At 42.7% G+C, this 21828-nt stretch overlaps 1 protein-coding gene across 1 annotated transcript; it reads right to left on the bottom strand.

Annotated features, from left to right (window-relative positions):
- Window positions 1-513: 513 nt before the first annotated feature.
- On the bottom strand, window positions 514-17686 carry frmd4bb (FERM domain containing 4Bb; the record flags this gene model as incomplete). Its single annotated transcript, XM_083895580.1, has 23 exons — window positions 514-631; window positions 878-1016; window positions 1939-2723; window positions 2880-3047; window positions 3241-3385; window positions 3509-3562; window positions 3646-3874; window positions 4927-5043; window positions 5139-5272; window positions 5373-5514; window positions 5613-5751; window positions 6825-6901; window positions 8699-8785; window positions 8880-8937; window positions 9194-9259; window positions 10226-10309; window positions 11129-11151; window positions 11235-11291; window positions 12837-12921; window positions 14325-14417; window positions 14496-14590; window positions 16091-16156; window positions 17630-17686. The coding sequence occupies 23 exons, from the start codon at window positions 17684-17686 to the stop codon at window positions 514-516; spliced, it is 3018 nt and encodes a 1005-aa protein (XP_083751706.1).
- Between the last annotated feature and the right edge of the window lie 4142 nt (window positions 17687-21828).

Below are 21828 nucleotides of genomic sequence, written 5' to 3'. Positions count from 1 at the left end.
ATTGCAGGTGGGCTGGGAAGTGCAATACAAATAAATAAATACATCTTTTTTGTAATTGAGCTACGTTTGACGAGAACCATTTAAAAATTCTTCTTTTATTTATATATACATATATATATGTATATATATATATATATACATATATATATATATATGTATATTACATGTATCTCTGTTAAAATTGGTGGGGAACAATAATTAAATAATATTTTGAGAATTTAAAATGGGTTGTATTTGGGAATGGCTGAACACGAATCAACTACTACTTAGTCACATGGACTAGACTCAACAGTCATGTCCTTGTTGTGATGTATTTCATGTACAAGGTGAAGATAATGACGGACATGTGACCAAATACAATGCACCTGATTAACGACAAACCACAGTATGAAAAAGTGGATGGGTCGAATGAATAGTCTATACAAGACGCAGCATGCAAATCAGGATGGAAAGGTCAAAAATGGGGGATGAGACTGGGATCATGACACACAAAGCAGCCCACTGGTCTCACCCTTAAGTGCTAGAATGGTTGTCTGAAGGTTCGTCTGTACTAGTGGCTTCAGCATCAACCACCTCAACTGACTCAGAACTTTTAGGCACAGTGTCAGACACTTTGTTCTCTGGGGGAAGTCTGCACACATGATCATTAACCATATGTCGAGGCATAAGAGGGAGAAGGATGTTAGAGTTAGAGTTTTCCCTTTTAAGGAGTTAGGTGACAGTGGCAGAATACATAGAGAAAGAGAAACCTGTCTTCAACACAAAGTGATCTTCCATCATAATGCATGTCCTCAGCAACCGGAATTTAATCTGACATTTTACACATAACTAAACAACAATGAGCGTCGGGGTGCGATTATTTTGTGGAGGCGCTCACCTGCTGTGTGAGGGACTGCGGTTGTTGTACGGGGACGCAGGAGCTCCGGGGTGCTGAGGTGTCACGACGGGTGCGTCGTACTCCGTCAGGCCAACGACCAGCTGGTTGCGCCAGTTCCCTGCGCTGTCTGCAGACGACACTGCAAAACCGGACAAAAGCAAAATATTCTCAACTCGTATTGGTGTGTCATCATTGTTGTTATTGGATAGAACAATTAACCCACGTCATGAAGCAACTACTGCATCAACTTGGGCCAAATTTAGAAATTATGATTTATAATACTGTATGTACTGTGTGTTGGTTTCATTTTATGCATTAATCCAAATTGTGCAGTCATTAAAGGAGACATATATTTCTCCAAGTTAACCTAGTTCCCTGGTGTCCTAATGAACATGTCTGTGACATGCTTTGGTCAAAAAACCTTAAGGATGAAGCACCACAGCAGTTCAATCACTCTGCCAAAACAGCCCTGTTCACAACACTCTGTTTTGAGTGCCTGTCTCTTTAAATGCAAATGAGACACAGGAAACTACGTCAGCATGGTCATTGAGGCTCCAGAAGCTAACAGTTAGCAGTTAGCATTAGGAAAAGCCATCATTTGCCGCCTCTAGCCAGCACATTGCCGCCATATATAAAATGTATCCAGTGGAAGATTGTGTAGAACTCTGTGCTGCACTATGCAGCCAAGAATAGGACACTTTGCAGATTTCCGCTCTTCCGGATACTATTGCCCTCGCCTGCGGAAGTCAACATCACGTTTTATCTCCTTTACTACCACGAAAACATGAGTGAGTCATCATTTTCACACTTTGCCTACTCATAGGGCCTCCAGAGTCCCAAATATGAGGATTAAAATGATTAAAAAGTTGATTTTGCGTAATATGTCCCCTCACATATGAGAACGAATTTCATTACGAACTAGTCATTTGGAAAAGGTGGCTAAACTTTTGCTGTGGGGAGAATATCTTTTAATCCTGATTGTTATAAGAGTCTTTGATGATTATAAAAAATGACCTTTGTTAAAATACAGTATGACTTACGGCCCTTGCACGTTTTCTCACCTGAGGAGAAAGAGGTGGTTCGACTGGAGTGGCTAAAGGCCGCTGGCATGGTCTGGTAGCCCAGGCTGAGCTGAGAGCCGCTGTCAAAGTCGTACCCGGCCAGCATCCCTCTCCCGCCGTCCCTGTGGCCCCTGCTGCGGTGGTACCAGCCTTTCAGATGCTCCGCCACCAGTGCCTTCTGCATGTTCTTGGCCAACAGCTCATTTCTGGGCCCGTCCCTGTTCCGCGGCGGCCTCACCGTCGCGTAGGGATTCTGGGAAAGTCCGTCTGCGCGGTCGCTACCGTAATGTCTGAATCTGTCGTGCCCGTGATAGCCGTTGACTTGGTAGGAAGGGTTGACGTTGTAGTGGCCCTCCACTTCGTTCTCATACATGTAGCCGCCGTTGGTGAAAGGCTCCATGTCCGAGCAGGGGTAGTCGGTGACGTAGTAGGCGCTGGGCGCGTAGTGTGCGGAGGTGTCGCACGAATAACTGCAACCGGAATGGTGCTGGACCAGGTTGGGCATGCTCCCGGTGTTTCCGTACACGTCCACCTTTCTGTGGAGGCGATGCAACGTTGAGGTGCGCGAGTCCAGCGTGCTGTAGTGGGAGTTGGCCGCGCCGCCGTAGTCCAGGCTGGACTGGCTGGTGTAAGAGGAGCAGTCTTCTAACATCTCTGTGCTGTTGCTGCGGTGGCCGCGCGACAGGATGAACACGGGCTTCTCCGGCTCGCCGTCTTTTCTCAGCCGCGGCTGCGACTCGAGACTCCCGCTGCGATGCCTGAAGCAGTGAGGCGACCCCTCCGACCTAGAGATGAGAACAATTAGGGTTAACGTTTCTTGAAAGTAGCGGGTTAGGAGTTGTTGTGAGGGATTCGGTTAAAGGTTGGGAAAAGAACCGGTGAAGTTAGTGAAGGAGAATGACGGATAACGGGTGAGCAGAGCTGTGGAGAGGAGATCACACCTGAGCTGGCTGCTGCTGTAGGCATTGCGGGTCATAGCCGGGGTGGGAGGCATGCTGCGCGGATCTCTGGGAGGTCTGGGAAGGGTTTTATAGGGACTAGTGTGGGCGGAAGAGACTTCTCTCGGATTGTGGTAGTGGTGGGAGCCCTCCTGGCCTTCAAAAGCTAATCTAAAAGGATGTGTGATGAGGAGAGGGATCAAAATTAAAAGGGATGAGATTTGCAGGAAAGCAATTACAAAAGCAAACAAACAAAAAAACATGATGTAATTGCGTCGTTCCTAGAGAAAAAATAAGCTGCAAATAAAATCAGCGAGTCTCACTGAAACCTAATGGAAAAGGCAAAAGACATCTGTTTCCCCACCTGCTGTGGTTCTTGGTGTAATTTTCCCTCGGCGATCCCTGTCTCTCCAGATCATATTCTGCGCCCAGTGATCGCATGGGACTGAGCTGTGGAGAACCTTGCACCGACCGTGACCGTGGCCTCTGGCTGACGCCGTCTGAGTCGTCTGAACACACACAGAGAGCGTAAACATTGAAACAAGCTCCTTTTTAATATCATGTCCTTTTTCACGATAATCACAGCTGCTTGGATGCTTTTAAAGCACCAGAATGTGCAATGTCTGACTCACCGTCGTCCAGCGGGAGACTAGACAGTGAGCTGAAGTCTGAACGGACGAGTTCATCTGGTGAAAGAGGACGTTTATAGTGAGAATTTGATGACGAACGATTCATTGCAGTGACGCAGGATCGTCTTGAGCCAACCCACCTGCGATGATTACTGAGGCCCGCTGCGTGGGCTTCTTCCCCTTCTTGATTCTGTACTGGTTCATCTCGTCCTCGATCTGTTGGAGTTTGTGCATGGCGTCCAGACAGTTCCTTCTCCTCTTCTTCTTGACCGTTTTGCATAATTCTGACTCGTTGGCGAGTTTCTTTGCCGCCTCCACGATCTTCTGCTGCAGAGCAAATCTGCTCTCCAGGTTCCTGAGGAAAGGATCCTGCACAAAAGACAAGATTGTCATTGGGGGTTTTTTTGTCACAAAATCGAGATAGGTTGACACTCAGTGTTCCCTAAAGGCCTACAGTGTCCCTATTCAACTTTGCCTGTGTTCCGAAAATAGTTTTATTTCTCGCTTGGCACTGAGGAAGTACATAAACCAGTGTATTTGTTGGGGATTATAAACATTTGTGCCGCCACGTTGAAAATAAACTGCAGTACACATGGATGACCGACACCGAGGAGACCTATCGACTTCTGAATGTTTGTGACCTTTATATAAATACATTTTATGTTAAAGCTCACACAGAGTGGTCCTGTTGCACATAAATGTTAGTTATGGAGGTCTACTTACATACATTAACTTGTTTTTATGGTCGAAAACCTCCTAGTTGCTGTAAACTAGTCGATAGAAATCCTCTTTTCTGACGGTGTTTTTCTGCTGCGAGATTTCAGAGTGAACTTTCACCCCCAGAAGACAGAGTCTTGTGATTGGCCAGTACTATCCAGCACATCCGTTCTCAGAAGCGCAGCGCCCCCCTCTGGAACGGTGGATGCACTGCTCCTCATTATCAAAACATTGTTTTAACAGTGTTTAAAAATAGCTTCGTCGCGACTCCCCGTCGCAGTCCCTTATATGACTTTGACCCAGAGACAGAAGACACTGTCGCTCGTGAAACACCTCCACAACGGACGTTATTCTTCTTCTGCGGTTCAATGTACGCAACCGGATGTGCCCGGACTAGTGCCCGGAGCAGGACGATCAGTTGTTCAGGAGAACCGCTGCTTACGTAACTATTACGGGATTTTCAGTGATCTCGTTGAGCCCCGAGATTAAAATCAAACACAACGTTCTCAGCAATGGCTGAACTGTTTGTTTCGAACCGTCAGGGCTTCGTAAACAAGGTAATGACGCAGATACACACCAAAAAAAACAGCGTTAATAGGAACTTCCGGTCTAGTTCCGCTTTAAATTTCGCATACTATTAAACATGAAAACACCAGGTCTGAATTGCTGCTGCATTTGATTTAAGTGCGCCGTAAATTACAGACCTCATTGTAGGGGAAGAGGTCGTCCAATTTGAACGCCGTGCCAACTCGCCGTCTGACCTGTGGCGGTCTTTCACCTGAGGAGAGGGGATACTCCTTTGGCAGCTTGCCCGTGAGCTCCTGAAAAACACAAACAGAAACGCTAAGTAACGGCAGAGAACATTAATCTGGTGAACCTACAGCAACGCGGCTTTAATGAAGACGGTTTTCCTCACCGCCTCCCTCAGACAGATCTTTTTCAATTCTTTCGTTTTCTTGGCCAAGATGTCCTGGATCTCCTGCTCTTTTTTTCTCAGCTCCGCGAGTTTCTCCTTCTTCTGTTCCTCACTCATTTCAGAGTCAGCAGAACCTGTGCAAAACATAAATAAATAAATAACTTGGCTCATATCCTTATATCCAAAAATGTCATTCATGTCATGTGATACTGTGCGATATCAGCTTCCACTAACCTGTGGATACCAGGCTCCCATTGCTGGCTGTTATGAGGTTATTCTTCAGGCTTGTGTCGCCCAGTCTGTTTATTTTCGATCCCTCGTGGTCGGAGAGATCCATGGCGATTTCTTCCAAACTCCTTGCCGTTCCCAATTTGCCCTGAAAGCATGAGGGACATTGTGTCAAAACAAACATCACGGGGGGAAAGAATCGGTACCAGAAGAAGCAGGCGTGAACTTGAAAAACCTGACACTCACTTTGCTCTGCTTTCTATCCAGGTAGAACTGGTGCTGGCTAATCGCCATGACCCAGATGGTTTTAATCAGAGAGTGGCTGGCATACCACGTGTGGATGAGCAGGCCCGTCTGCCCGAACGTGCGCTTGGTTACTGCTCTCCTGTTGCAAAGAACAACGGCATAACCATCACAGAATCTAACTATGGGGCCAGGAAACGTGGCCAAAAAGCTTAAAGGTCCCATATTATACCCTATTTCTCTAAGTTAACCTAGATCCCTGGTGTCCTAATGAACAAGTCTGTGACATGCTTTGGTCGAAATACCATAAGGATGAAGCACAATAGTAGTAAAACGAAACTTAAGGGACAGGAAATGACACATCAGCCACAGAGGTTGGAAAAGTGATAATTTTGCAGGCTCTAGCAGGCACATTGCCGTCATATATAAAAATGTATCCACTGGACAGATAAATCCTCTGAGGATGGAAGTTTGTGTAGAACTCTGTGCTGCACTGTGGAGCTAAGAACAGAACGTTTCACGGACTTCGCGGACTTCCGGTTTTCGGGTGCCGTTGCCCTCGCCAGCACTCTTGCACGTTTTACGGACAAAGCAGAGCTCCGCGAGACAACAATTCCAGGAATTTAGCGTCTTGTGACGTCCCAATGAGTGCGGAAGTCAACATCGTGTGTTTTATCTCCTGTACTTAGACTGAGGAGGACCACAAAAACATGAGTGAGTCGTCTTTGGCGACTGATAGGACCTCCAGAGTCCCGAATATAAGGATTTAAATTATTAAAAAGTTGATTTTGCATAATATGGGACCTTTAACAAAATATATATCATGAAGAAATATCAGAAAAATCCCCTGTGAAGCAAATGCACGTGTTTATTTCAATTGAAGGAAGTAATATTTTCGTTTTTATTATTTTTTATCAATGTTTCTTGCAAAGACAGTGTAATGTTGACCACGCAGTAGGTCTCGTGACATACTTCTCCTTCCTTTTTGCTTCACATACGCTTTATGGGCAGAGCTACCGGAAATTATAGCAGAGATTTTTCTTTTGTAGATTTTAAGTGTTTTGGCTAAAGTAAGGACACTACTTATTGCAGAAATGTTGCATATACTATCTTTAATGCTTTTCTGCCCGGGCTGAACACAAAAACGCACACGAAAACAACAGAATTATCCACGTGTACAAATACACAGTTTGTAGAACTCCTCCTGCTACTCACCTGTGTGGATCATTAACTTCTACGGCAAACTTTTTCTCTCGGAAGTACAAGTTTTCAAGCTGCTTCCACTGGTATAGCTGGAGGTAAAAAGAAATTAAAAAAAAGTAGAAATTAACAACAAAGAAAAAATAGATACGATTTATAATATAATAATGACATTACATTCATTCCTGCTGTGACGCACATTTATCACATCCAGACTCGTGATTGACATGAAATGAAACGATTACAGAAATAAAACGAGTATAGTGCAGGTGTGTCTCCCCCGTCATTAAAAGGAAACCAGACTACAACAGTCTGTCATGCCAATTCTGCAATAATGCAGGTGTCGGAGAGAGAGGAGAACACCACAAAAGCGCGTAACACAAAGACTCAACGCAGTCCTACAGCACTTTTCCATGGCTCACCAGGTGCTTACTGGCATCGGAACAATCTGTTCGAGCACATGAGTCACTGTGTACGTCTGGACGAGAGCGAAGTGAGACACGGGGTTGAAGAAACGGACGTTACGCATGGATGCTGAGGATTATTTATTCTATTCATATCCTGAAAGAAGCTGTAAGAAGCGAATGTCCACCCAGTTTTACTTATAACATAAAGCATTAAACCTTACCTGGATGATCACACGTCCCGCACGTTTCTTGAGTTGTTAAAAATCCCTTTTTTACTGCCTTCGCCGTCGACACAAACTCATACTTTGCTCTGTCTACTTATCAGCTCCTGACTTGTCTCCTCAGGTATTCTCTCCAAAAACACAGCACAACAAACGCACCCAAATCCAGCCCCCTTTTTTCCCTTTGACATCACCAGCTCACTGGCACTTCTTCCACAAACACACACACCGCTGCCGCTGAGACACAGCTGGGGCCCTCGTGCGCTTGCACAACTCTGAAAAGCACCAGACAATGATGGATTGCAACACGTCAAGCGATTAACCGCGGCTTTAACAGGAAGACGGTGCCAGCGATGAATCCTTCCTCCAAACTTTCACCCTTTTTTTTTTGTATTTAATCACAGCTCTGCACTGCACGTCTGCACCCACACACACACACACACACACAGGACAGCATAGCTTACACATCACTCACATGGGTGTTTCACCTACAGCAGTTAATTCGCAAGCTAAAACAACACAAGACGGACGAGAAAAACAGGTTCACTCTGCGGCGGATGACTTTAGGAAAGGTTTTTTTAATGCAAAATTAATTAACCCTTTAACACCTGAGCCTCAATATGTCCGTATTGGCTTTCTTTTGTGTGCTTATTTTAACCAGAAAATGTGCTGTGAGTAAGTGTTTATGCCCATTTTTCTTAGAACACTTAGAACACTTCGATATCCGGTAGTTATTTACAATTCGCCGCATATTAAGAGAGTGTAACAACAGCTTAAAGTCAAGGGAAACAGAAAATAGAAGAGAAAAATCACTGGAGTTTTTAAATTTGAACAGTATAAAACATACTTCCAATGGAATTTTTCAAGCATTTGCAACAAAATTTGACATATAATAAAAATCTGATGATCCCTGCTCTGTTTCTCCAATTGATTCGCCGGCTTCCTGCATCGGTGTCAGTAAAATTACCGTAAAACAAAGACATGGTTGGCTTTGAAGTGCAAGTCATTTCTCAGCTTTCAGAAGCCAATAGCACAAACTATCGCATAATTGCGGTATTGCAAAGAGCACTTGCCCAAGCGCGTCGCCCCCGTCGATACATCTTGGTGTTGAAGGGTTAAAGAAAACTCCGAGAGCTCTCAGGAGTGAAACTTTACTCGCGTTTTTCTATTCTGCTCTAAACCCAGTCACACAAAAGTCCAACAAAGAATCGGCAGCAGCGGCCACGTGAAAAAAGAGTGAGGAGCAGCGGGAAATATTTACCTTTCGAGGTTTTAATTTATCCTGTAGGTCGTACTGGCCGATGCCCTTGTAGCTGATTCCGAGCCACCACGGGATCCCTTGTTTATCCTGCAAGAGAAGAGCGTATCTTACACAAGGCTGACTCAGTATCGGGTGTGACCGCTGTTGCCGTTTGACGTGAATCACAGCGGCAGGCTTTTACCTTCACTTCATAATAGTGCACGCCGTACGTGGGCAGCGATTCCACTAACGTCAAATACCTAAAAAAAAAAACAGAAAAGAGATTTTTTGTGAAAAAAAACCACCAGCTGCTTCTTCTTTTTAAAACCATCCACAGGTTTTTTCAACCTTAAGAGTGAGAAGACTGATATCGCTCCAGTGGATCAGTGCGATTCGTTGCACTGGCGCTGAAGACGAGCTATTGATTTCTATCTGATGACAATAAAAGAGGATGCCAGAAACGGCGGACGTGAGCTAATGGAGGTGAGAGGAAGATTAATGAACTTCACTACTTACCGCACGATGGCTTGTCCGCGGGAAACCCCTTTCAGCTGTTTGTAATATTCAATGACTCGATCCTCACTGCGAGGACACAAAAATGGAAGAATTTCATGCTTAAAATATGGGATAATAGAAGCAAATGCAGTAAAATGGAATCAGACAAAATGCAAACTGAATACATATTGCTTAAAGGGGTCATATTATACCCTATTTCTCCAAGTTAAACTAGTTCCCAGGAAATGACATCAGCCACAGAGGCTACAGGGAGCTAACAGCAGTTAGCATTTGGAAAAGTGATCATTTGCAGGCTCTAGCAGGCACATTGCCGTCATATATAACATGTATCCGCTGGACAGATAAATCCTCTGAGGCTGAAAGTTTGTGTAGAACTCTGTGCTGCACCGTGGAGCCAAGAATGGAACTTTTCGCGGACTTCCGCTCATTGGGACGCGTTGGCGGAAGTCACCATCGCATGTTTCATCTCCTGTACTTAGACTGAGGAGGACCACAAAAACATGAGTGAGTCATCTTTTTTCACATCTTTTTTTGATAGGACCTCCAGAGTCTCATATATAAGGATTTTTAAAAAAAACTTGATTTTGCATTATATGTCCCCTTTAAAAGTCCAGTGTGTAAGATTTAGTGATATGGAGCTACTGTTATTCCCAGTGGTGGTGTCATGATGCTGCTACTTCAAAAACACACACACTCTGGCTGGAGAAACATCACGGCACAAGATGGCAGCCTCCATGAAACAACATTTATCTGAATTTATTGGTGAAGTTGTATACGTTGCAGCTGAATATCCCCTCACACCCTTCCCTTGCTTCCAAATGTGTTAGAGAAACTATTTAGCCCTTAGATAGCATCAAGAAGACTGGATTTGATTGGACTATTGTAAAAAACATGGAGGTCCAAAAATGGTGTCTGCCATAGAGCTAACCTGGTTGATGATATAAATATAAACGGCTCATTCTGGTGTAATGAAAAACAAGAATTCCAATACAAACTAAAACATAAACGATTCATACTTTAAAGCTAACATACCAGTATGCAAGTGACGGGTGTTCCTTGAGTACTTTGGTGGGAAGAGTTGGAAGTTTCTTCAGTTCCGTGCGAGTGTTTTCATCACTGGAACAGAAAAAAAAAAAGATTTGATCGTAGAATCAAATTTAATACTTCAGAGCTTTTATATGACAGCTGGAGCGACTATGAAGATGAGTCTTCTGAATCAGCTGATAAACTATTATTCATTGTGCTGAATAACTATCCATAAACTAAATAAATGAAGCAACTCCCTTTCATAGTGAAATATGTAATATAATACAGTTAAATGTACTATTTAATTTTACCTTGAATACATATTGCTCATTATGTTTATGTCCTTCTCTTCAGTGCGACAGTAAGATCTTATGTTTCATCTAAAAACCTCTACTTGCTGCTCCTTCCTCACACTGTGACGTGGGGGGGAAATCTCACATTTCTCTGCATTAAATCAAATTAAAAGTGTGTAAACTTTTGCTTAAAATCTTAAGCAAATATGACACAAACTCAGTTCCCTCCGAGCGTCTTATGAACGTCCGTGACAGACAGTTAAGCCTTTCGACAAAGATTCCTTTATTCCCCACACCATCCTATATCAGCATCTGGTCACAGCCAGGTGGCGACCTGCACAAAGACCTGCAGTATTTGTGTCAGAACGCTGATAATATCAAAAGGCGTGGAGTTAAAAGCTGCTGCCCCACGATGCAAAGGTTTCTCTGCTTCAGTACTCGGCTTCTATCAGCAGCATGAGATTCATTAGCTGCCTGGTGCAAGAGTCCCACATAACGCTGCTATTGATTTCCGCTGAAACAAGTGATCTATCTAACGTCTCTGCTAAAAGCTCGCTATTAACTTGTCCTACAGCTGTTAAATACTCCTCAGCCACCTTATTATGTGTGCACTTACCTTGTGTAATCTCCCTTCGCCTCCTATAGTGATAAAAAACACACACAATGTATTAGATCACACGCTTTCACGTATGAAAGCATACGCAACTATTAAAAGCACCAACCTGCAGAGCATTCGCGGCCAATTTGAAGACGTTTTCACTTTCCACTTCTATAATTCCCTAAGAGACACGAGAGATGGACGGGATAGAGAAAAAATAAATAGATGCGATATGCAGAGGTGCATTTGGAGAGAGCTTTCTATATCCAGATAAAGACTCCTCTCTGCGTTGCCCTACAATAACCTCTCAAAACGAGCCTGTGTGTGTGCGTGTGTTCTTGTACTTGCGGCATACTGAGGACCAATGAGGGTTTTTAACCAACAAAGTGAGGTCATTTTTACGAAGTGAGGACATTTCGGCCGGTCCTCACTTTGTTTTCATTGAAATCACTTCCTTTGGTTGCTATAACATGCTATACTCAATTTGTAAAAAAAAAAAAAAAAAAAATCTAATTTTGGACGACATAGTATAGTATGAGTTTTTTTGTCAAATTTTGGACCAAATTTTTTTTGTCAAATTTTGGACCAAATTTTTTTGTCAAATTTTGGACCAATTTTTTTTTGTCAAATTTTGGACCAACATTTTTTTGTCAAATTTTGGACCAAATTTTTTTTGTCAAATTTTGGACCAAAATTTTTTTTGTCAAATTTTGGACCAACATTTTTTTGTCAAATTTTGGACCAACATTTTTTTTGTCAAATTTTGGACCAAATTTTTTTGTCAAATTTTGGACCAAATTTTTTTGTCAAATTTTGGACCAAATTTTTTTGTCAAATTTTGGACCAGATTTTTTTGTCTAATTTTGGACCAAATTTTTTTTGTCAAATTTTGGACCAACATTTTTTTGTCTAATTTTGGACCAACATTTTTTTGTCTAATTTTGGACCAAATTTTTTTTGTCTAATTTTGGACCAAATTTTTTTTGTCAAAGATTTGTTCAAATTTTGCACGACATAGTATAGTATGACGTTTTTGTCAAATTTAGGAAACCAACATTTAAAAAAAAAATTGACCCAAAAATGTTGGTCCAAAATTTTGGTAAAATTTTTTTTTACATTTTGGTCAACATTGTATAGTATGACGTTTTTGTCAAATTTTGGACCAAAAAATTTTGGGTCAAATTTTTTTTTTCAAATTTTGAACGATATACTATAGTATGATGGTTTTGTCAAATTTTGGACCAAATTTTTTTTTTTTTTTTTAAATAAAAAAAAATTCCAGCCCTTTCTGCTCTGGGGCTCCACCCGCAGACATTTTATGGTACTGCAACCAGTAGTTCTTTGTAGATGTCGTTCATGAAGTAGATATTTGTATTTGCGTTGATTTATAAAGTGGAAATGCTGGTCCTCAGTATGCAGCAAGTACATGAATGTGTGTGTGTGTGTGTGTGTGTGTGTGTGTGTGTGTGTGTGTGTGTGTGTGTGTGTGTGTGTGTGTGTGTGTGTGTGTGTGTGTGTGTGTGTGCGTGTGTTTTCCTGCTTTCTCAGACTGTCTGCGTTGCATTCCAGCCGACAGAGAGTGAGAAAACTGTGCCCTGCAGCCAACGTGAGCAGAGCTGAGGTGCCGTGAGGGTCCAGAGACAGTGAATCATCACACACACACACACACACACACACACACACAAATCACAAAGCACAGAACCAACAGAGGCAAACACATACTTACATTGTAGACAGCGGCTTTTGCATTCAGGAAAAACAACTCCACGGTAATGATGTCCTTCAGCTGTGTTATGTTTTCCAGGTAGAATCTGCAGCGGATGAGAGCACGTGCACACACAACACATTTGAGAAGAAAAAAAGATGATAGAAAATCCTACAACTGAATGAAAATGTGTGAGATCTGCGAGACGCGTGTGACAGCGAGACGCCGACATGTGAAAAACAAACCAAAACAAAGTATTCTCGGGCGTCGAAAATGACACCGACTGATGTGCATACAAGACGATCAGTGTGCCGCGGGCATCGTAAAAAACAGCTAACATCAACTCTACAGGTCGACAAACTAGCGCCCCCTAATGCATAGCTTGAAATGCAACGAATGTGCAAGTACACTACACGTACAAGAGTTTGGGGTCACCTTTACAATTTTTGTTGTGTTTTCCATTAAAAGTCTCACTTTTATTCATCAAAAGAGTTGCAAAATGAATAGAAAATATAGTCAAGACATTGACAAGATTAGAAATAAAAAAAGATTTTTCAGTTATGGTAATGCATGGCTAACATTATACAAACAATGTGCAACCTCATGAGGCACAACACAATATTTTTAGCATTAGCGATTAGCATTAGCGTGGCTAGCTATTCTGTGACTATCAGCCACACCAGTGCCAGTGGCTAATGAATATATATATATATATATATACATATATATATATATATAATAATATAGCATAGCCTAACCCTCGCACCATCGAGCCATGCTCGACCAATATCCAAACTTTTAGGGTGATCTGACAATCGGTCAGCGAGATATTCCCGTCACAGACAGACAGACGAAACTTGCTTTATAGACCGATAATACTTTTGCTTCAAACTCTGCTTTCGTCAAAGAACCAGCAAAACTATTTTCAGCTGTGCTAATGTCATTGCACAAGGGTTTTCAAGGGTTTTCTAATCATCCAATAGCCTTCTAACGTGATTAGCAAACACAATGTACCATTAGAACACTGGAAATGCACCTATGTACATATTCCATTAAAAACCAGACGTTTGCAGCTAGAATAGTCCTTTTCCACATTAACAATGTATAGAGTGTAATTCTGATGTTATATTCATTGAAAAAAAAGAGCTTTTCCTTCAAAAATAGGACATTTCTAAGTGACCCCAAACTTTTGAATGGTAGGGTAGATATGCAAACACTAATGTGTAAGATAACAAAGGACATACCACATAGAAATGGCAGAGCAAAACTATAAAGTTGCATACTTTATTATACTATATTTACTATACTATATTTACCCATTAGTCCCGCCCCTTCTCCATAAATGTCTGCGTCCTCTCAATAACTGTCTGTTTGTCAAATCAACGTATATGAATCCACTCATGGACGTAATACCCTCTATAAAACCTGGTAACCTGGAACATCCACTTCATTTCCGCGCCCTTAAATCTTTATATTTCCCTTTTAAACGGCCAAGAGGCGCATTATTACCTGACCAAGAAGACGAGCGCAACGGGCGTGGACTTCTTGGAAAAGTCGTGATCGAGAACCCTGCGGTCCATCTGCAGCCACTTACGCTGACCACTGCAAACAGAGAGAGAAACATGACAAGTGCCCGCGGACAAGGGGCATTTTTTTTTTTTTTAAAAACCATTGACATACTTGTCATCAAAAAACGCCAGTCCAAAGTATTCCTTCTCTTTCAGGTTGAAGTGGGAGGACACCAAGTCGAGGAGTTCGTAGGACAGGAGCTTCGGCTGCAGGGAGGAGAGGATGTGGTCAAATAAGTCAAATGATTAATGTCAACACAAGAGGACGGAGGAAATGTTTTTTGCTGTAAGATCAAGGTCTGTGTTTGTACACATGACAAACTGTTAAAAACTAAAATCAAATCGAACATTCGTTCTTTTTTCAATTCTGGTTTCATCATCTGTGGTGAACTAAGTATCGTCAAAGATGCGAAAAACCACGACCATGGAGCTTATGGCAATTGGATTGAAGATATCTGAAATGGGAGTTTCTCCCAGTAAGAATTCTATTGCAGATATATCGTCATTATATATCCAGAATGACGCTGTGGATGTCTGAAATTGAAAGCCCAATACACATGAATGGCAAAAGTGACGTCATTTGTCCTAGGAAGAATGACGTTGTGGATATCTGAAATGACAATTGTGGATAAGAATAATGTCATGTGGATATCTGAAATGTTCTTTTTGACTAGGAAGAATGGAATGACAGATATCTGTAATACATAATCCAGTCTATCGATTAAATGTTAAAACGGCCACTTGTACTTTTTAAGGATTTTTAGATATCTTAAATGTAGTTTTGACTAGTACAATCAAAGGTGTAGATATCTTGAAATAAAATTTCTACTAGTAAGAATGTTATTGCGGATATCCTTAAAGGTGACATAGAGTGGTCCTGTTGCACATAAATGTTAGTTATGGAGGTCTACTTACATATATTAACTTGTTTTTATGGTCAAAAACCTCCTAGTTGCTGTAAACGAGCCGATAGAAATCCTCTTTTCTGACGGTGTTTTTCTGCTGCGAGATTTCAGAGTGAACTTTCACCCCCAGAAGACAGAGTCTTGTGATTGGCCAATACTATCCAGCACATCAGAAGCGCAGTGCCCCCCTCTGGAACGGTGGATGCACTGCTCCTCATTATCAAAACATTGTTTTAACAGTGTTTAAAAATAGCTTCTTCACGACTCCCCGCCGCAGTCCCTTTTATGACTTTAAACCGGAGTCAGACCCAGAGTCAGAAGACACTGCTGCTCGTGAAACACCTCCACAACGGACGTTATTCTTCTTCTGTGGTTCAATGTACGCAACCGGATGTGCCCGGACTAGTGCCCGGAGCAGGACGATCGGTTGTTCAGGAGAACCGCTGCTTACGTAACTATTATGGGATTTTCAGTGATCTCGTTGAGCCCCGAGATTACAATAAAACACAACGTTCTCAGCAGTGGCTGAACTGTTTGTTTCGAACCGTCAGGGCTTCATAAACAAGGTAATGACGCAGATACACACTAAAAAAACAACGTTAATAGGAACTTCCGGTCTAGTTCCGCTTTAATTACCATTCTGACTAGTGAGAATACAATTTTGTCTAGGAGAAATGCTATCATGGCTGTCTAAAATGTAATTACAGATAGGAGTGTGGCTCCTATGGCGGCTTTGCCATAGGAGCTCAGAGTCGTGTGATCGTCATCTGTGATGATTCATGCGGTGTAAAGTCAGTCATACCTGAACCAGCAGCTCCAGCTTCCTGTCATCCAGCAGCTGTACTTGGCAAAGTTTGCCCTCCGTCATCTGCAGGGGGAGGGGGAGGGGGGGGAAGAAGAAAAGAGGAAGTTGCTTGTGGCTTGTGACACGAGGTGTCCGTAACCCACAAGGGTACGACGACATAAAGGACCTCGTGGGATCAGCTGTGTTTTTGTCGAACATCTGAAACTGCAGGTGCCACATGTTCTCAGAGAAAACAAGCAAAAAAGGCCTTGGTGGTTAATACAGTGACCCCCCCCACCCCCCCCCCCCCTTTCCTAACACTCAGGTTGTTAATGACAATCAGAGCATTGTGTTGAGGATTTGTTGCCGTAGCAACCAAAAGAAAAGGATTTCTTCCATTTCGAATCTTTTCGCATTTAACCTTCATTCCTTCAGGCTCTCGGCGCTTTAAGCATCTGAGTCATAACACGAATTTAACTGATTTAAAGGCGCTTATGCTTCACTGGTGTATTCCCAGTTTTAATCTACATTTGTGAGGAAAATGTATGGTTATTGAATCACTTAAATTATTATATATGTTTAAGATCCAAGATGCACATTACATGCAGACAATGTGATTTATTGCTTCTGATTTTACTTTTCAACAACATATAACTGTATAAAAGGTTTGAATTCCCGTCTTCTCCACCTCCACCTTCCACTTTGGTTTAAATCTTTAAAGGTGCATTATGTGATTAATCTAAAGCAACTGGCCATAAAATCCTCCTTTATATGTCACAGAGACTCGGGAATAATGTTCATATAACAAACAAACTCACCAACAACAACAGTACAGACAAAATATTTGCATTAAAACAATATATTATAATATTATAATAATATTTTGCAGACTGCAAATCAAGTTTATGTTTAGAAATCTTTTTTGTCATGTGGCGCCACCTACCGCCGTCTACCAACCATTGCAGTCAGTAGAGTCTCAGCTGCCGAGCAACCACGGGTTGCCAGTTACGTCAGAAAACGAAACCTAAAAGACCTCGGTATTTTTAATTTGAATGTAGTAACCGTTTTTGGCCACATTCTTACATATTGCACCTTTAACGTGTCTTTCTCCCCAAACTGAGTTTATTTTTTCACCCACAACAATAAAAACATTTACACTTCACGTCGCAGCCGTTTTTCAGGCAGTAAAAAAATCACAACCCTCATCTCAGATTCTGATTAAACTCTGCATCCAGGAAAAAATTCTGGTTCGTTTTAACCGCACGGTGCCCTTCAAAAACAACGTTTCCTGCGATGACAGAGTCAGGCTCGAAACCACTGAGAGGAAGACGCCGCTCACTTGATAAATCAAATGCCCGGTAGAAGTGACAGATTGAGGTTAACCAGTGTGTTTTACGACAAAACCTGCAGACAAACTAGAAAAAAAAGAAAAGAAAAACTCACACACACTCACACACGCACACACACGGAACAAATCCAACGGCCGCCTCGTCTGACAGAATGAGGCTGATCACCTATAGCTTCTAACACTTGGAGTGAACAGAGCAGCTGCTGTACCTGGTAAACCTCTCCAGAGAGAGTGCAGGTGTTCATGCATCCCTGACCAGACTTCATCGTCTAATCAGAGTCTCGTGTTGTTGGATCCAGACCGTGACGCTAACTCTGACCGAGCGGCAGCAACACACACCTGGGATTATCCAGCAGTGACTTGTGTCCAAGTTTAGTGACTAAGCAGCAGCCGGTCGGTCGGTCGGTCGGTCGGTCGGTCGGCCAGGTGCCTCTGCAGGCTCCGCTCTACTCCGCTGCATGTGCGCTGACGGCTTACAGCAAGCGGCTGCAGCCGGTTTATGAGAAGTCGGCGGTCGACTTAACGAGAGCCGACTGGGGTCAGACTCCTGACCGCAGCTTAGGGTTTACAGGTAATTAACGTCAACAGTGTGGACGTGAAACGCGAGTGATTAATATGAGGTGGTGAAGGCAGTTTAAATGACTCGTTTTACTGTCGTCTTCACTGTGCTGTGGGTTTGAATCTGTGGGTTTCTTTCTTTCTTTCTTTCCTGTAGTGTAGTGTAGTCTTTTAAGACGTTCACACAATGGTGATTAAGCCTCTCCGCGGTGTTTTGATCCGTGTGTCGCACAGGGAGTGTTTTTTGTCTGGGGGTCAAAATATCGATTGGGTGATTTACCGTCGTCCTTGTGCGTCCAATACGACAATCGATGCGCCAGGACAAACGTCGATACTTTAGTTCACAAATGAAGGCGCTCCATAGTAAACAGATCCTGCTACACTCTTAGAAATAAAAGAGCTAAGTAGAACCATATAAGGTTCCTCAGCTTGTCCTCATAGACGAACCCTTTTTGGCTCCAGGTAGAACCTTTTTATAAAGAAACCCTTAGTGTTACCAAGAACCCTTTTAAAACCCTTTATTCAGAAAAGGGGGTTTAAAAGGGTTCTTACTGGAACCATTAGTGTTACCAAGAACCCCTGAAAAACAAATGGTTCCAGGTAGAACCTCAGCCCTTGTAGAAGAACACTTTTGGAACCCTTATTTCTAAGAATGTAGTTTCACTCGCCAGGCGTCGCTACTTCATGTCTCCTCGCGGTGGCGCTGCTCAAATGAACGAGGGGAAACTTGGGTGGGAGACGCTCCATCTATGTTCAATACATAGACTTTATGCATTTTGTTGTAGATGTTGTAAATAAATAGAGAAATCTGGCACTTTTAATTCGCCGTGATGTAGGCTATCGCTATATATAATTGTCCCGCAATAGTATCGCGATATTATTGGTATCGTGGACCACGTGTCGTGGAACGTATCGTTTCGTATCGTGAGGTCCCGCCCCTGATCAGGTCGGACGGCTGCAACAGCAGTATTGTGCTAGTAAGGCGTCACAGCTGCAAACTGTTAGGAGTATGTCTGAAAACGTTTAATTCGCTGATTAAAAATCCACCGTTCAGCAGTTTGACAGGATAAAAAAAAGACTCCGCGCTCCCTCGTCAGGTCTGACAGCAAAAGGCTGTTTCCACGTGAAGATAGCATCGACAATAAAAAAAATGGCCAAACATTACGTACCGTGGCTTTAATTATAAAGGCAGATGATATTGACACACACACTGCTTTACGTTACACACACTCCACACCCATAAATAAACACGGACTCACTCAGATTACACACTCGTGTCGTTTTTTAACCAGCACTCTGTCAATTACAACCCCCTGAATAATGCGTCGCTCTTATCGCCGCGGCAATAAATCTTCCGCCGTGGTCTAAATTAAAAGTGCACATTCGATAAATTCAATTAAACTGGAGAGTGGATACGCGTGTAACCATCATTACAACATTGATTTGAGCTCGAATTTGTTTACGGCTCTGTCACGGTGGTTGTAGTAGTAGGGTGTGTGTGAGGGCCGTCGTCACCCAACTTGTTCCTCTCGCGCCACGCGCTGTACAAGGTGGCGGCCACTAGATGGTGTCAGGTATTGTTGTTATTTTTTTTTTGTCTGGATGAAGAAGAAGCTCATGGAGAAAATGGCCTCTCACACATTTATTGCACCACAGTGGAAATTTCATGAGCAGTTATTAGCCGCTTGGATGAGAGTCTAATTCAGCAGGGATGGCTTGTGTTTATGCAATCTCGCTGATAAGTGGTGTGATTTTTTTTTTTTTTTTTTTTTTTTTTTTTTTTTAAGGAATATACACTCTTAATGTTCTGAGAGATATACTCACTGCCAGAACTGCTATTTATATCTGTCTGAGCTCAGCAAACCCTGACGAACCCTGCAGTTTCTCAACAGAGGCCCACTAATCAAAAACACACACACACACACACACACACAGTGGTGGTTATAAAAGCGGTGTGTACCCAGTGATTACAAAAGCACACTGGTAATCATTTAAACTGCGTGGTTGCATGTGTGTCCGAGCTGGTGGTGATCATCCCTCGAGCCTAACGGTGAAGGGCCAGGATTGAACCCCGTGGGGGTTAAGAAGAAGAAGAAGAAGAAGAAGAAGAAGAAGAAGAAGAAGAAGAAGAAGAAGAAGAAGAAGCACTGACCCTTCATGTACAAAAAGGCATGTGTCGGGGGGGAGAAGAGAAGAAAGAGATGTCGGTCTTTGTGTTCGTCTCTGCAGAGTCTGGACAGGCGCTGGTTTCAGTAATACGCTACAGGCTACAGTGCAAGTTTTGGCACCGGGCTGGAGCTTGAAGTTAGTGGGCGTTATAGACAGCTTTTTATATGTGTGAAATAACCCCGGCGTAGGTACAAACATGTTTGACCTCCAACACAAGGGAACAAAGAATGACCGTTAAAATAAGACACAACCTGGTAAGATCCTCTCCGGGTGGAGCGGAGCAAGACATGTCACTGCTCCACAATAGCTTAGTAACGGAGAAACTAATTATGCAGTAAGTGTTCAAAAAGAACCACAGGAGAAATGCCGCTGTCTCCCAAATAAAAGCGTCTGCCATACGTCACACTGGTTAAATGTCATGTCCAGACTGCAGCCCGCCTTATCTCAGTTTCCCGTTTTCATGCATTATTGATGAAAGGTATCACACACACACACACATGTCAGTGTCTGCTCTGTGTGCTTTTTACAACATATGCATTATCAGAAAGTCGTACCAGACAATAAAATAACGTAATAATGTTGTTGGTGAGTTCAGTATGTTCTCTGAATCTGAAAGAGTCTCTGTGAGGAGGATTTTACTGCCAGTTGCTTTAGATTTATTACATAATGCGCCTTTAACCAAAGGCAAGTTCTGTGTTTTGCGAGTGCACGAGATCTAGCAATCGTTTCTGTCTCGATGCCTGTCTCGTTTTGCCCACGAACCCGAAGTGACTGGAAACTGTCCACACGTTTAAGAAGCTGAAAAATCACAAAGCTTCTTTATTGCTGAATACAAGGCTCCTCGGTCCCTTCCGTGTCTGACAAACTACCTCAACTGATGTCACTTCAGGCATGTTGTCAGTTGTGGTTAAAGGTTTGAAAATGAAGAAGTGAGCGCTGACCGACCCGTCTCATCTCTGCTGGAGGCATCAACTACAGGCTTTGACGAGGAAGGATATAACGCAGTGTTATAACCGTGACAATAATCCGTGAGGTTGTGCTGCGACAATTTTTTGTCCGGCAATATTCTAGGGGTCAAATTAAGGCTGATTGACATGGGGGAAAATATCCAATTGCAATTTTTCGGAAACATGGATCGATCGTATTGACGTCGAGCTTCTGTTCAATAGTCACTAGCATGTGAGATGAACTCAAAAAAACACACGATCAACCAAAAAGAAAGCAGAACAAGTTGACTTCAAATCAGCCATATCATGTGTGATATGGCCAGGACAGCAGGGGGCGTAGTTTCCCCCCCCCCCTGCTGTATAAAACAGGAAGCAAGACGTGTCACATGTAACATCACATGACTGCCTTTGAGGAAGACCACAGGAAGTGATCAACACATGTCAAGGTAATCAAAAAAATGACTTATTTTTCGGTCTGACTGAAGTGAACGAGACAATAAACAATATATAATCCCTACGTCAGATATGCTGCGAAATATATATCGTACATTGTAGCCTCTGTCGTTTCACAGTGTGATTTAACACTGTATGGGCGGAGTCATCTTTTACAGCGACGCTTCGTTTACTGATCAAACGATTGACTAATAAATGTTAGTTTCAGTCTAATCGTGCCAAGTCTCCCCACTGACAGGATCCTTAATATAGCCGTCCAAAAATATAAAAAGGCCCACATT

This window comes from Microchirus variegatus (genome assembly GCF_963457635.1).
Source record: "Microchirus variegatus genome assembly, chromosome: 9".
Classification (NCBI taxonomy): Eukaryota; Metazoa; Chordata; class Actinopteri; order Pleuronectiformes; family Soleidae; genus Microchirus; species Microchirus variegatus.
This window is presented reverse-complemented; position numbering and strand designations above follow the sequence as displayed.